General features: G+C 39.7%; 1 protein-coding gene across 1 annotated transcript in view; it reads right to left on the bottom strand.

The window, feature by feature from the left end:
- The window catches only part of MTPA (mitochondrial poly(A) polymerase), a 42,208-nt gene that overhangs the window by 12,686 nt on the left and 13,031 nt on the right, over window positions 1–16,491 (bottom strand). The window contains exons 5-6 of the mRNA XM_011738328.2: window positions 5,635–5,846; window positions 1,618–1,844 (exon numbers count right to left, since the gene is read on the bottom strand). Coding sequence (XP_011736630.2) covers window positions 1,618–1,844; window positions 5,635–5,846 — 439 coding nt within the window. The remainder of the gene's footprint in view (window positions 1–1,617; window positions 1,845–5,634; window positions 5,847–16,491) is intronic.

Here is a 16,491-nt window from a genome sequence, read left to right as displayed (position 1 = left end):
AAAAGTTCCGTGATTTTCCCCATGATGGTTTCTATGAGAGTAGCATTAAGCATCACTGCACACAGCAGGAGTGGAAAAGGAAGTGCTACTTACAGGTAGTTTAATGGTGAAGATCTGCCCCATATCTTATGTATCGCTTACCTCTCCACTAGATTGTGAGTTATCTGGGAACACTGTTCATATCCCCACTGCTCCAATAATACCTGATGCATAGGAAGTAATCAGTAAATACTGAATGACACTAAGGGATGAAATGAGCACAGATATTGATGCTGCCCTTTATTTTAATCTCAAAAGTGAGATAAGTGACCACCACTCTACCCCACTGAAAACTTCCGTTTTCCCTTAACCTATCAAATCTAGCTTTATTTTATTTTATTTTATTTCATTTTACTTTATTTCTTTAGGCTAGTCAAGTGAAGCAGTGGGAGTGGAGAAGAAACACAGAAATTTGTAACTGGCTGTGATCAATTAGTTGTAAACACAAATCAAGCTTTTTTTGAGGTCAATTTCAAACAATATCAACACTTACGGTGCTGACAGGAAGAGATCACTTCTAATATGGATAAGGGAAGGTAGCATGGAAGAAATAATTTAGACCGAGAGAAGAGAAAGCAGATTCCAGGCAGAAAAACTGTGAACAAAGAGCTAAGATGAAATGTTCCAAGGGTAATCACAGCACTGGCTGGAATGTGGGACACATAAAGAGGAGTAGAGAAGAGGATGGAAAACTGGGCCGTGTCTAGAGATTTTAAACACCAAGCTACATAAATACTTTGCCTTTTAAGGTCATTTTAAACAGGAAGATTCAAGAAAGCACTCAATCGAATTATCAGGCAGCAATTACATAAGATGGGTAGAAGGCACAGTATGCATTTGTATGTATGTGCCCCTTAATTACCTTCCCTTTAGCGTTTACAATTGCAAGATTTTATAACATAACTTCTCCCGCAGGCCTCAGCAAGGCTGAGGCACAAGAATTGCTTGAACCTGGGAGGCATTTATAAAATCATTTATAATACCAACGATATAGTATGTCAAATTTAAAATAATGCACCTAAGACTGCTTATAAGCTTTTCATTAAAAACACATTTAGAATCTTTGAAACATCATGAAACAGTTTTAGTATCTCTAATACAAGTCTAAACATAAGTTCCAATTTGAAAGTCATCTCTGAGATTGTGATCCAATCAAAAGTTGTATCTGAACAAGTTGTATCTGAAAAAGGTCATTCTAGACTTGGTCAACTAGGGGGGAAGCTCCAGCTATCACACAACTGCTGTAAACAACCTTGCCAACTGATACACAGTTAACAGAACTCTCAAAAAAATTACCTAAAGGTATATAAATTTAGCTAAAGGCATATAAAGGTATATAAATAAAGCTTAAAAAGCTAGCTAAAGGCCCTGTCTTCCCAAATCATCTGTTCTTACGACTCTGGTAGGCTTTAAAAAATAACAATAATAATAATAATAAGTTTAGATTCATAAGGCTTTGAAAGTCAAGACAAATTTTATGACTAATAAACAAATAGATGGGGCTTTGGTAACACATGGTAATTATATTTACTCATAACATCGGAAAAAGAAAATGGAGAAGTTTCTTTCTAGTCTTACCTGCTAGGGTTTTTAAGGAATCTAGTGTTGGAAGAATAGGGGGTGATCTTCTCTGGAGAAAAAAGATGACCATCATTGTAAGGGAGAAATTTGTAATCCATGCACCAGGAATACTACTTGTTAGCGAATGTGCTCGAGCCCAGCATCGTATACCGAACACCAAGGCTCTCACTCTTGAGTCTAGGGTACCATATATATAAAGGAGTTCAGAACTTGTCAAGGCAATCCTTCAAAACATAAAAATAAGAAAAATTTTCAAATCCCCAAATTATAAACCAAGGGTAAAATTAAACATATACCAAGAAACATATCTAAATATCCTACTATATCTGAATGTATTCAGAACATGATTAGATAATCAAAAGCATTATGAATTTGCAATATAAAATTTAATATGAATGGCTGAATATCAAATACATTCATTCCCATTAAAACATCCTCTTAAAATTGATAATTAAAATGTAAGTTGGGCGCAGTGGCTCATGCCTGTAATCCCAGCACTTTGGGAGGCCGAGGTGGGCGGATCACTTGAGGCCAGGAGTTAAAGACCAGGAGTTCAAGACCAACAGGTGAAACCCCTTCTCTACTAAAAATACAGTAATTCAGCTGGGTGTGGTGGCGTGCCACTGTAATCCCAGCTACTTAGGAGGCTGAGGCATGAGAATTGCTTGAACCTGGGGGGCAGAGGTTGCAGTGAGCCAAGATCAAGCCACTGTACTCCAGCCTGGGAGACAGAGCAAGACGTTGTTTCAAAAAACAAAAAAAAGAAAATGTGGATCTAGGGCCAGGCGTAGTGGCTCATGCCTGTAATCCCAGCACTTTGGAAGGCCAAGGCAGGCGGATCACCTGAGGTCAGGGGTTGAGACCAGCCTGGCCAACACGGTGAAACCCCGCCTCAAACAAAAATACAAAAATTAGCTGGGCGTGGTGGCGCACGCCTGTAATTCTAGCTACTTGGGGGGCTGAGGCAGGAGAGTCACTTGAACCCGGGAGGCAGAGGATGCAGTCAGCCGAGATAGCGTTATTGCACTCCAGCCTGGGTAACAGAGCAAGACCCTGCCAAAAAAAGAAAGAAAAAAAGAAAGAAAGAAAGAAAATGTAGATCTAGAACTTACAATTTTTATTTATTTATGAATTTTTTTTTTTTTTTTTTGAGACAGAGTCTCGCTCTGTCACCCAGGCTAGAGTGCAATGGCGCGATCTTGGCTTACTGCAAACTCTGCCTCCAGGGTTCAAGCCATTCTCCTGCCTCAGCCTCCCGAGTAGCTGGAACTACAGGCGCCTGCCACCATGCCCAGCTAATTTTTTTGTATTTTTAGTACAGACAGGATTTCACCGTGTTAGCCAGGATGGTCTCAATCTCCTGACCTCGTGAGCCACCCGCCTCGGCCTCCCAAAATGCTGGGATTATGGGCGTGAGCCACCGCGCCCGGCCTAGAACTTAGAATTTTTAAATCAAAGTTTCTAAACATGATTTAAATAATAAGTAAAACACACAAAGGCTCTTTATACTTATTAGTAAATAGCTGGGCACAGTAGCTGACACCTGTGATCTCAGAACTTTGGGAAGCTGAGGTGGGCAGATGGCTTGAGCCAAGGAGTTCAAGACCAGCCTGGGAAACATGACAAGACCCTGTCTCTACAAAAAATAAAAAAGTTAGCTGGGTGTGGTGTCACACATCTGTAGGCCCAGCTACCTGGGAGGCTGAGTTGGGAGGATCACCTGAGCCCAGGGAGGTCGACGCTGCAGTGTACCAAAATTAAGCCACTGCAGTGTACCAAAATTAAGCCACTGGACTTCAGTCTCGGTGACAGAGTAAGGCATCATCTCAAACACACATACATACATACATATATATATGTATAATTGATAAAGACAAAAAGGCATTTATTGGCTGGGCACTGTGGCTCACGCCTGTAGTCCCAGCATTTCAAAGCAGGAGGACGGCTTGAGCCCAGGAGTTCGAGACCACCCTGGGTAACAGAGGAAGACCCTGTCTCTATAAAAATAAAAAATATATATATAAAAGAAAAACAAAATTTAAAAAATTTAATTAAAAAAAATAGGCGTGGCATGCACCTGTAATCCTAGCTACATGGGAGGCTGAGAAAGGAGGATTGTTTGAGCCCAAGAGTTCGAGGCTACAGTGAGCTATGATCACACCACTGCACTTCAGCCTGGGCAACAGAGTGAGACACTGTCTCTAAAAAAGTAAAAACAGAATTAAATTAAATTAAAAATATTAATTTCCTACTGATCAAAACGTGTCTTGTAATTTCTCCAAGAACCAACACATGGTATAAAAAATAAGTTAACAGCATCAAGTTAAAACTGTCTCTAAAATGGCATTTACATCCTGAGTTTAAAAAGAATAGAAGAAAAAAGGCCAGGCGTGATGGCTCATGCCTGTAATCCAGCACTTGGGAGACCGAGGTGGGCGGATCACCTGAGGTCTGGAATTCAAGACCAGCCTGGCCAACATGATGAAACCCTGTCTCTACAAAAATACACCAGCATGATCGCATGTGCCTGTAATCCCAGCTTGGGAGGCTGAGGCAGGAGAATTGTTTGAACCTGGCAGGCGGAGGTTGCATGGCAGTGAGCCAAGATCCTGGCACTGCACTCTAGCCTTTGCGACAAAACAAGACTATGTCTCAAAAAAAAAAAAAGAAGAAACAGCAACTTAGAAATTCATGGTGATTAAGTGTTTTATGTATGAAAATGAAGCTAAATTAAGCTAAAAATAAATATCAAAAAGTATAAGGTATCTGATATAAAGAAAATAACATAATTAGAAAGATAAATGCCATTTTGTCCTATTTTACATACTATAAAGAAAATATAATAATGATAGAAAGTACAGCATTATATTTTTATATTAAAGTTTGGCAAGAAATCACAGACTTTACTCCATGAGTTTTACTTGAGAGAAATCCACAGGTACTTAGGATTGCTTTGTTGGTGAAGATTCGAGTTTAACCAAAACTGCTCTAGTTTTGATTTTCTGAATCTATTTTCAGTAATGATTATTTATCTAACAAATAACATAGTGAAAATGAACTCATGCAATGAGAAGTTAAGAAATAAACTTCTCAATTAATAAATTTTCCCTACTGTGGGCCAGGCTCAGTGGCTCACGGCTATAATCCCAGCACTCCAGGAGGCCAAGGCAGGCGGATCACCTCAGGTCAGGAGTCCGAGACCAGCCTGGCCAACAGGGTGAAACCGCACAAGAATCACTTGAACCCGGGAGGTGGAGGTTGCAGTGAGCCACGATCATGAGCCACACTGCACTCCAGCCTAGACAACAGAGCAAGACTCTGTCTCAATAGCAATAATAATAAAAAAATGAAATAAAGAAAATTTCCCTGTTGTGAGTCCAGGAAAGTCATCAGTACAAAAGAACTTATTCCCATCCCACTTTTTGAAGCAAACAAATCACTAGGATAATACAATACATATAGGACAAACAAAAGCCATCCAGTCTTAAGCTCTTCCAACCACTTGTGGACCTAAGTAAAGAGGACATATGTCTAGTACACAAAGTTGACTATATATCTGGAGGCAATTCAAAGGTCAACTTCAAGTTGTTATTTTATTTTCTAAGTATTCTTAGAAGACTTGTACTATAAATAGGCGTCTTTCTTATTTTATTTTTTTCTTTTTTCGCCATCAGAAATTTCTTCTAAAAAGCAGGCATCTTTCCACTACACACTACCAGTCTCCACAAGTAAGAATAATGAAATACATTTCTTCTCAGAGGTTAGATACGTGAACATTTTAACACAATATCCTAGCACTGTTTAGGAACACCAAATTATCAACAGGTATAATATAAAAGATTTTTTACTTTTCAATCCAAGTGTTCAAATTTTTAAAAAATTGTTATTTAAAAAATTGTTATTCAATTGTTATTCAAGCATTTAAGATTACAAAGCCACTGTTTCTGTATGAGAAAAACCAAGCTATTACATTAGAATATTCATATTTAAAATAATAAACGTAAGAGATCATACCTATTGTTCGTAGTCAAATCACACTGAAATCCAGAGGCCTGGTGTGAGAACCTCACGAGTGGACACCGAGCATTTAATATTTTTTGCACACCCACACAACCAGGGCCAAAGTGGTCAAGGCACTCTCCTATTACAGACAGGATCTTCTGAGTTGCAATTCTTTCTGAAGGAACATTTTTCACTTGAAATTCCGTCAGAAAATTTCCTGAGGTCTGAAAAATAAACACATTTCTAAATAGGAGCTTTTGGTAAAAAACAATTTTTTAATAACCTTTTGTAAAAGGATGCTCTAAATCATTGCTGGCAAAGCAAAACAAAATAAGAAAAAAACAACTCACAAAACAAAAATGCTTCAAGAAATCACAGCCCACAGCAAACTTAAAAGATCCCAGTTGCCTTTTGTTTCTCCAGAATACAGAGAAATATGAAGCACTAACTTGAACAATCACTGGTTTTTGTAATTAACTTATGAACTACAGTATATGAATCATAAAGTAATATGCATAGAACCATTCACTCTATAAATTCAGTAAACATATACTTGCCCCTTCCTAGTTGGCCATTATATTTTAATCTATGCTATAAACCCACAGTAGTAGGTAAGTACAGGCACAAGAATAGCGTATCAGTAGAAGAAAAGAGACTAGGCAGTATAAATAGGCTTGTAGATAGGAATTTAATATTTAAGGCTGCAAATTACTAGGCGAAAATTCCTCTTCAACAAATAAGTGGCCATCAAAAAAAATAAACCAGATCCTTTAATACTAAAACTTGCTGGGTGCAATGGCTCACGCCTGTAACCCTAGCACTTTGGGAGGCCAAGACGGGTGGATCACTTGAGGTCAGGAGTTCAAAACCAGCCTGGCTGACATGGTGAAACCCCGTCCCTATTAAAAATACAAAAAAAAAAATTAGCTGAGTGTGGTGGTGGACACCTATAATCCCAGCTACTTGGGAGGCTAAGGCAGGAGAATCACTTGAACCTGGGAAGTGGAGGTTGCAATGAGCCAAGATCACACTACTGCACTCCAACCTAGGCAACTGAACAAGACTCCATTTCAAAAATAAATAAATAAATAAATAAATTACTAAAACTCAAGTAAATTCACTGAGCATGGTGGCTCACACGTGCAATCCTAGCACTTTGGGAGGCAGAAACAGGCAGATAACTTGAGGTCAGGAGTTCAAGACCAGCCTGGCCAACATGGTGAAACCCTGTCTCTACTAAAAATACAAAAATTAGCCAGGCATGGTGGCACGCACCTGCAAACCAAGCTACTCAGGAGGCTAAGGCAGGAGAATCACTTGAACCCGCAAGGTGGTGGTTGCAGTGAGTCGAGATCACACCACTGCACTCCAGCTTGGGCAACAGAGTGAGACTCCATCTCAAAAAAAACAAAACTTAAGTAAATTAAACATGGATCAAAGACTAAAATGTAAAAAGTTCATCAGTAAAGCACTACAAGACAATGAGTGAATGCTTTTACAATCTTAGAGCAGCGAAGGATTCTGTAAGCATGACACAAAAGAAGTAATATGATTGCATAAAAAATTAAAACCACCTTATCCCAGCACTTTGGGAGGCCAAGGCGGGCGGATCACGAGGTCAGGAGATCGAGACCATCCTGGCTAACACGGTGAAACCCCATCTCTACTAAAAATACCAAAAATTAGCTGGGCGTGGTAGCGGGCGCCTGTAGTCCCAGCTACTGGGAGGCTGAGGCAGGAGAATGGCGTGAACCCGGGAGGCGGAGCTTGCAGTGAGCCGAGATCGCGCCACCGCACTCCAGCCTGGGCGACAAAGTGAGATTCCTTCTCCAAAAAAAAAACAAAAAAAAAAACAAAAACCACCTTAAGGCAAAGCACACATTACTACTAAAGAACAAAACAAATAACACATGTCATACAAATGGGGAATGTATGACAGTTTTAGGCAAATGAAAGGGGGAAACCCATCAAATTCTAAAAATGGGCAAAAAAGACAAAAAAAAAATGAACAGAAAAAATAAAAATGGCTAAAAGCCATAGTAAAAGTTGTACATGTTTTCTAGAAACTAAATAGAAATTAAAACAGCAATTAGATTTTTTATTTTTCAGCTCAGCAAAGACAAACAGGTTGGTGACCACAACTAACAGGTATAGGAAAACATGTATACACTGTTGACGGGAGTGTAAACAAGGGACATACTTCTTAAAGAACTTGTCCATATCTACTGAAACTTGTATACACTAGCTAACTATTAAAATGGTTAGAAATTATGTCAAAGGAATATCTGCATAAATGAGCCAATTCACAAAGATGTTCACTCACTGTAGTACTATTCATGTGGTATACACCTTTTGGGAGCTGTATCTAGTTTAATAAGGTTCCCTATCAACTACTATTCCCTCTTCTAGAATTCATTCCTCCTAAAAGGATGAAGGCTGCAGCAATGTTTATCATGGACATCTACCCCCTTCATTCCGGCTGAATGGACTGGGCAAAGACAGCTGATCTAAGCGCTGTAGGAGTGTACTCCACATTGATTTGGAGATCTCTTCTGGGAACTGGTTACTGGGAACCAGAATTAAAGTTCAGAGGCAACCATGTGGCTAAAATATCTAACTCAGAAGCTTTGGGGCAGCCATATCTATACAAGCATGAAAAAGAAAAGAAATTAGTGGGGGTGGGGAGGAAGGAGTTAAGGACAGAGAGAAAGCAATAAATGAAGCAAAAACATGTAGACAGAAACAGAACACATCCTAGGTTGTTTTGTTGTTGTTTTTCAAACAGGGTATCATAGGCTGCCTGTGGTGGCTGTAGTCCCAACACTTTGGGAGGCCGAGGCAGGTAGATCACTTGAGGTCAGGAGTTTCAGATCAGTCTGGCCAACATGGTGAAACCTCGTCTCTACTAAAAATACAAAAAAATTAGCCAGGTGTGATGGTACATGCCTGTAGTCCCCGTTACTTGGGAGGCTGAAGCAGGAGAATAGCTTGAACGCAGGAGGTCAAGGTTGCAGTAAGCCGAGATCGTGCCCCTGCACTCCAGACTGGGTGACAGAGTGAGAATCCAAAAAAAAAAAAAAAAGAAGGTATCACTCTGCCACCCAGGCTGGAGTGCAGTGGTGCAACCATAGCTCACTGCAGCCTCAACCTCCTAGACTTAAGCAATCCTCCAGCCTCAACCTTCAGAGTAGCTGGAACTACAGGTACACACCAGCACACCTGGCTAATTTTTTTATTTTTAGTAGAGATGCGGTCTCACTCAGCCTATGTTGCCCAGGCTGGTCTTGAACTTCTAAGCTCAAATGATCCTCCCGCTGCAGCCTCCCAAAGTGCTATGATTACAGGCATGAAGCACTGGGCCCGGCCACTTCCTGGGTTCTTGATGGTTTACACTTCTTACTTCTAGTCTTTTCCTAAGACTCATCCATATTCCTGGCCCTGGGTTCTATGATGCCTCCTCTACTTCTTTATTTGTTTAAGCTAGTTCGTGTTATTTCTGTTATGTATAATCAAAGAATATTCACTAACATATAGTTGGCAATAAAGAGGGGAAAAGTTCCCTAGTGGTCTAGTGCCTAGGATTTGGCACCTTCACTGAAAGAGGAAAAAAAAAAAGATACCACCCTCATTATCTAACAAAAAGAGTACTAGTTAAATAAATTATGGTACACCCATTCAATGGAGTACTTTGCAGCCACTGAGGGTGATACAGTAGATTGAACTGCCAAGACACTACTAATGGGGAAAAAAAATGAAGTTATAATTTGTGTAGATAAAGTTACTATCTGTAAAGATTGTGTTCTGGGTTTTTTCTTTAAAAAAAAAATTTATATACACAAAGGAAAAAAATCCAGAATATATTAAATTATTCACCAGGTTATCTCTGGAGGCAGTGGGACCATCAGAGATACTTACGTTATATATTTCTATATCTATCACTTTATAATCAGAAAAAAAAACAGATTAAATAAATCACTGTATATAATTCCTACAAATAAATGTGGTATTTTCTCTATTGATTTGTCATTTATTTTTATATTAAAAGGACTAAAAATAAATTTCCTTTAAAAATTAAAATTTCAAGATTCTTCCTTAGCCATTTTGTTATAATTTACCTTCATAACCTATTTCCCTGTCCATTCTATTTTAAAATACAAACACACACAATTTATGTTAGGAATAGGAATCCAAACAAAAGCAAAGACGGATTTGGGGTCAGGAAGGCAAAAGGAGGTCAACTGAGAAAGCAGTATTAGACTACATCAGGAGGAGTCATGGTGGACTCAATCTCAGAAGCAACAGAAGGATTAGAATCACTCAGAAGAAAGGTGATAGAGATTTTTTAAATTAAGTACTATAAATGAGAGAATAAAATCCTTGAGGTAACAGAAGTGAAAATGACAAAAAGAAACAGCTCTGAATAATGGAACCAGGTGCAGGAAACTGGTGAACTGTGAACCATGAGCAGGAGTGCGGTAGTTACTGAAGCTGCTCACCAAATGTTCTGTATCACCTTTCTTGGCATTTGGAAGATTCCATGTTCTTGCCCCTCTAAGGTTAATCAAAGTCATGTGATTTGCTTTGGCCAGGGAAATGTGAGCAGGGTTTTAAGTATCACTTCCAGGCAGAAACTTCGAGAGCCAATGCTCAATTCTTCACTTTGCCTTTCCACTGTTCAGTGATGGTGTGCAGGTGGAGATGAAACACTGGTCAGCCCGGGTGCCTGAACTACAGAGTGCCCCTGCTGACCTGCTGTGACATATAACCTCAGCCACAGATAAACAGGTGATGTGGCAAGCCACTGAGATCTGTGAGATACGAGGGTTGTTACCAAAGCATCACTAAGCCTAACCTGACTAAAAATGCAAGCCACGAAGAATCACAATGGACTCAGTACAGAAATAAAACACTGCTTTCAGGGAAAATTATACTTATTATGAGCAAAGGAAAGATATTCTCAAAAATGACTGTCCTCTATTAAATAAATAAAAACTAGAAAAACTCTTCAGAGACAGATCCATAAATAATTCCTATTAATATGTGCTATTCCTATAGCACTATCTATTAGCAAATCATCTGATAAAGAAAAAACAGAAGCACACTGTCCACAGCAATCATTCAGATAACAGAAAGCAGTACTCAAGACTTAGGCATTTAATTCTTACTTTTATTACCTAAGTCCTCTAAGATATAGAACCCTGTAAGAAAAAGCAAAACTGAAGGAAAGACCAAAGGCAGATTTTAGTTTAGTATTTTGTGCTAACATAATCTTTGTGATACGTCAGGTGACATATTTCACATGTAAGCAACTTTTACACACCAAACATTTTATGAACATTAAAATTACTATTTCAGTTAGCAAATAACTTTCCTTCTTTTTTTTTTCCTTTCTTTTTTTTGAGATGGAGTCTTGCTCTGTCGCCCAGGCTGGAGTGTAGCAGTGCAATCTCGGCTCACTACAACCCCGCCTCCCGGATTCAAGCGATTCTCCTGCCCTCTCCTGCCCTCAGCCTCCTGAACGGCTGGGATTACAGGCACCCGCCATCATACCCGGCTAATTTTCGTATTTTTGTGGAGAGGGGGTTTCACCATGTTGACCAGGCTGGCCTTGAACTCCTGACCTCAGGATATCCGCCCACCTTGGCCTTTTCCCAAAGTGATGGGATTACAGGCGTGAGCCACCACGCCCAGACGTAAGTAACTTTCATTTATTAATTAGCAAATAATTTCAGTCCCTATTGTGCATAGGATATCATACATAGTGCCATAAGACATGCAAAAAAGTCTAACACACTCTTCCTAACTCCCCTCAGATTGGGTTGAGGAATAAAACACACACACAAAGAATTATAAAGCAAGGTGTAGTGCGAAAAGATACCAAAGAACCAAAAGGTAAGAGAAGAGCTCATGAATGCAGAAAGTAGTCAAAGAAGTTTTAATGAATCTGATGAATGTAAGGTGCTTATATTTTTTAATTATATTTTATTTTTAATATTTTTACTAGCAAAGCTATTATAATCTTGAACAAAAACATATTTCCAAAAAAACCTTAAATAAGCACATGTATGTTTAGAACAACACTTTCCTAATTTAAACCAACATACAAAATGCCAAATTCTGGTTATTTTTGTGTGTGTGTGACAGAGTCTTGCTCTTTCGCCCATGCTGGAGTGAGGTGGCGTGATCTCGGCTCACTGCAACCTCTGCCCACCCTGGGTTCAAGCAATTCTCCTGCCTCAGCCTCCTGAGTATCTGGGATTACAGGTGCCCGCCACCACGCCCAGTTTTTGCATTTTTAGTAGAGACAGGGTTTCACCACATTGGCCAGGCTGGTCTCGAACTCCTGACCTCAGGTGATCCACCCACCTTGGCCTCCCAAAGTGCTAGGTTACAGGCTTGAGCCACTGTGCCCGGCCGAAAATGCCAAATTGTTTAGTAAGACTGGAGCACTGTCTTTAAAACATCTTTTTCTAAATACCTCTATACCTCAGAAATCTAAGAGTAAGACTCAACTAAAAGTTTCTAGGCCAGGTGCAGTGGCTCACACCTATCATCTCAGCACTTTGGGAGGCTGAGGCAGGCGGATCGTAGCTCAGGTATTCGAAACTATCCTGGGTACCATGGTGAAACCCCATGTCAACAAAAAATAAAAATAAAAATAAATTTAAAAAAAAGAAGTAAGTTTCTAACTCCTCCCCGTTTCCACCAAAGAAAAAATTTTGCTTCCCACTTACATAACAGTAAAATTAAATTGCTGCTGATGGTGGTCAACATTTGAACACTTACTATGTGCCATAAGCACTGTTCTAAATGCTTCACACATACTAACTCAATAAATCCTCTCAAACATTGTATGAGATATGTGCTATAACACCATTCCAATTTTATAGTTAGGACAATTGAGGCAGAGAGAAGGTAAATAGCTTACCCGGGATCACATTACTAGTAAGTAGAATTAAAATTCTGCAGCTTGGTGCCAGAACCCAGGCTTTTTAAACCATTACAACACACTGTTATGCTCCTTGATTATTCAGTTAGTCCTTTATTTAAGACAGCCTAACGTAATTGAAGTGCCCCTGCCAGGAACTTAATACATTTTCAAGTACATGTTAGTCTTAATCTGATCCAGGCCGGGTGCGGTGGCTCACGCCTATAATCCCTGTGATCCCAGCACTTGGGGAGGCCAAGGTGGGTGGATCACCTGAACTCAGGAGTTCGAGACCACCCTGGGCAACATGGTGAAACACTATCTCTAAAAAAAATTAGCTGGGAGCAGCGGTGTAAGCCTGTAGTTCCAATTACTCAGGAGGGTGAGGCAGGAGAATTGCTTGAGCCCAGGAGGTAGAGGTTGCAGCGAGCTGAGATCATGCCATTGCACTCTAGCCTGGGCGAAAAAGATATCATCTCAAAATAGTAATAATAATAATAATAATAAAAAAACTGACCCATTTAATTTTTATCTCTTTCCTACTCCTGGCTAGTTTCAATTCAATAAGCATATGGTGAGCAAATTAAGTACACAGTACTGTGGAATAAGTATATGAACAGACATGATTCCTATCTGCCCAAGTTTATGATATAGCGGGAGACATACACATCAGCTACTCACTAAACATGACAGAAGAAATTTGAAGACAGATAGAAATACCAGCAAGATACTACAAAAAAGGAGTGATTACTTTTGGCTAGAGTGGAGAAAAAAATCAAGGGTGGTTTCAAGAAGGTAGAATTAGAACCAGACCTTGAAAGCTGTGTTAAGAATGACACTTGGGGAATGGAGGGAAGGTGCACTCTTGAGTGAAGGCACAGAACAACTGTTTGATCATTACGATATTTACAAGTGCCTTCTATTACTGGAAATGTTAATTAAACAATGTGGTTGGGGCCGGGCATGGTGGCTCAAGCCTGTAATCCCAGCACTTTGGGAGGCCGAAGTGTGTGGATCACCTGAAGTCAGGAGTTCCGGACCAGCCTGGCCAACATGGCGATACCCCATCTCTATTAAAAATACAAAAATTAGCTGGGAGTGGTGGCGCACGCCCACCAGCTACACATGAGGCTGAGGCAGGAGAACTGCTTGAACCCAGGAGGCAGAGATTGCAGTGGGCCAAGATCATGCCACTGCACTCCAGCCTGGGTGACAGAACAAAGCTCTGTCTCAAAAAAAGAAAAACAGGCCGGGCGCGGTGGCTCAAGCCTGTAATCCCAGCACTTTGGGAGGCCGAGACGGGCGGATCACGAGGTCAGGAGTTCGAGACCATCCTGGCTAACACGGTGAAACCCCGTCTCTACTAAAAAATACAAAAAACTAGCCGGGCGAGGTGGTGGGCGCCTGTAGTCCCGGCTACTCGGGAGGCTGAGGCAGGAGAATGGCGTAAAAACCCGGGAGGCGGAGCTTGCAGTGAGCTGAGATCCGGCCACTGCACTCCACCCTGGGCGACATAGCGAGACTCTGTCTCAAAAAAAAAAAAAAAAAGAAAGAAAAACAAAAACAATGTGGTTGGAAAATTGGCTATGTAACAATATATAACGAGAAATGATGACTAAAATTAATTAAGAGACAGAGGATTTCAATACTATGCTAAAGAAAAGAAGCATTCTAAGTTTGTGGGAAAATTCAAACTGTGAGTAAAGGTAACTCCAACAAAGACTGAAGGTTGAAATACCAAGGCATGACACAAGGAATAAGTGGAAACAGAATGTAGTTATAATAATCTAAGTGAAAGTTTATAAGGGACTGTGAATTTATGAATACAAAAGATAACAACTTAGAAGCAGAATTAAAAGATGGTTAGCAAAGCTAAAATGCCACTAATTAACATGTGAAACATACAGAACTGTTATAAGAACTTAGCACATTTGTAGGAAGATGAACATAAGCTGTTTCAAAACATTGTTTGAAGTATCAACTGGACATCCACATAAAGACTGATGTTCATTACTAGTTTGAAAGATGTAAGGAAAGATAGAGCCATAGAAAATAAACATTGTATAAAAACACATAGCCTTGGCTGGGTGTGGTGAGTCACACCTATAATCCCAGCACTTTGGGAGGCTGAGGTGGGTGGATCACCTGAGGTCAGGAGTTCAAGAGCAGCCTGACCAATACGGTGAATCCCTGTCTCTACTAAAACACAAAAATTAGCCAGGCATGGTGGGATCTGCCTGCAGTCCCAGCTACTTGGGAGGCTGAGACAGGAGAATTGTTTGAACCCGGGAGGCGGAAGTTGCAGTGTGCTGAAATCATGTCACTGTATTCCAGCCTGGGCAACAGAGCAAGAGACTCCGTCTCCAACAAAAAAATAAAAATAAAAATAGGATGAGTTCATGTCCTTTGTAGGGACATGGATGAAGCTGGAAACCATCATTCTCAGCAAACTATTGCAAGGACAGAAAACCAAACACCACATGTTCTCACTCATAGGTGGGAATTAAAACAATGAGAACACTTGGACACAGGAAGAGGAACATCACACACCGGGGCCTGTTGTGCAGTGGAGGGAGGTGGGAGGGATAGCATTAGGAGACGTACCTAATGTAAATGATGAGTTAATGGGTGCAGCACACCAACATGGCACACGTATACATATGTAACAAACCTGCACGTTGTGCACATGTACCCTAGAACTTAAAGTATAATAATAAAAAACAATAAAATAAAATAAAAATAAATAGCTTTTTCAACAGTGTAATTAAATTAAGGCATCCTTTATATCGTTTGGGAGGATGGAAGAGATACTGGTTACTTTTACCATTAGACATGCATGCTAAAGAGAACATAAATGGAAGAAATAATATCCAAACTTGCAAGAGAAAAAAAAGGGGTAAGAAGGAAGTACAGGAATAAAGTAGGAGTAATCTAATAAAAGAAAGAAAGAAAGTGAAAAGTTGCTGGGCATGGTGGCTCATGCCTGCAATCCCAGCACTTTAGGAGGCCAAGGGGGGTAGATCACCTGAGGTCAGGAGTTTGAAACCAACCTGACCAAGGACGTAAAACCCCATCTCTACTAAAAAACTACAAAAATCAGCTGGGTGTGGTAGCAAGCACCTGTAATCCCAGCTACTCAGGAGGTTGAGGCAGGACAATCACTTGAACCTGGGAGGCGGAGGTTGCAGTGAGCCCACATTACACCACTGCACTCCAGCCTAGGCAACAGAGCTAGACTCCGCCTCAGAAAAAAAAGAAAAACAGTGAAAAGCAAAAGCACAGAAAATAGGAAATAAAAAATAAAACAGGAGAAATTAGTCTAAGAATGATCAGTAGTAACAATAAACATATTGAACTCAAAGACTGATAGACTGGAGTAAAAGCATACTGCTATTTATAAGAGATACGCCCAAACTAAAATAACATATATAAAGGCTGAAAATAAAGAAACAGAAGATGTGAGACAAATATCAAGCGGCCATATTAACAAATAAAATAGAACTTAAGACAAAAGCATTTATAGAAATGAAAAAAGCAGGTGTGAGGGATACAACAAAACAGTCCAATAAGGAAATATAATAATCATGTGCCTATATGTAGCTAATATACCCTTTGGATAAAACAAAAATCAAAAGAATTTTAAAAAGAAATTAACAAAACCAAGAATCATGAGATGTAAAAACATCTCAGTAACTAGATAACGAGGTTAAAAAGAAAAAATTAGTTAAGATACATAATTTGAATAACAAAATAGGCAACTTTGACCTAACTGAAAATTTTCTGAACCCTTGAAAAGAATTAACTCTCTGCCTGCATATGTACAGAATATTCACAAAAATGATCACATAGAACAATACAAAGAAAGACTTTACAATTCCAAAGAATCAATAACAAATATACCTTATTCTTTAACCACAATGTTTAATAAGTTTAAAAATCAA

This window comes from Macaca nemestrina, chromosome 9 (genome assembly GCF_043159975.1).
Source record: "Macaca nemestrina isolate mMacNem1 chromosome 9, mMacNem.hap1, whole genome shotgun sequence".
Classification (NCBI taxonomy): domain Eukaryota; kingdom Metazoa; phylum Chordata; class Mammalia; order Primates; family Cercopithecidae; genus Macaca; species Macaca nemestrina.
This window is presented reverse-complemented; position numbering and strand designations above follow the sequence as displayed.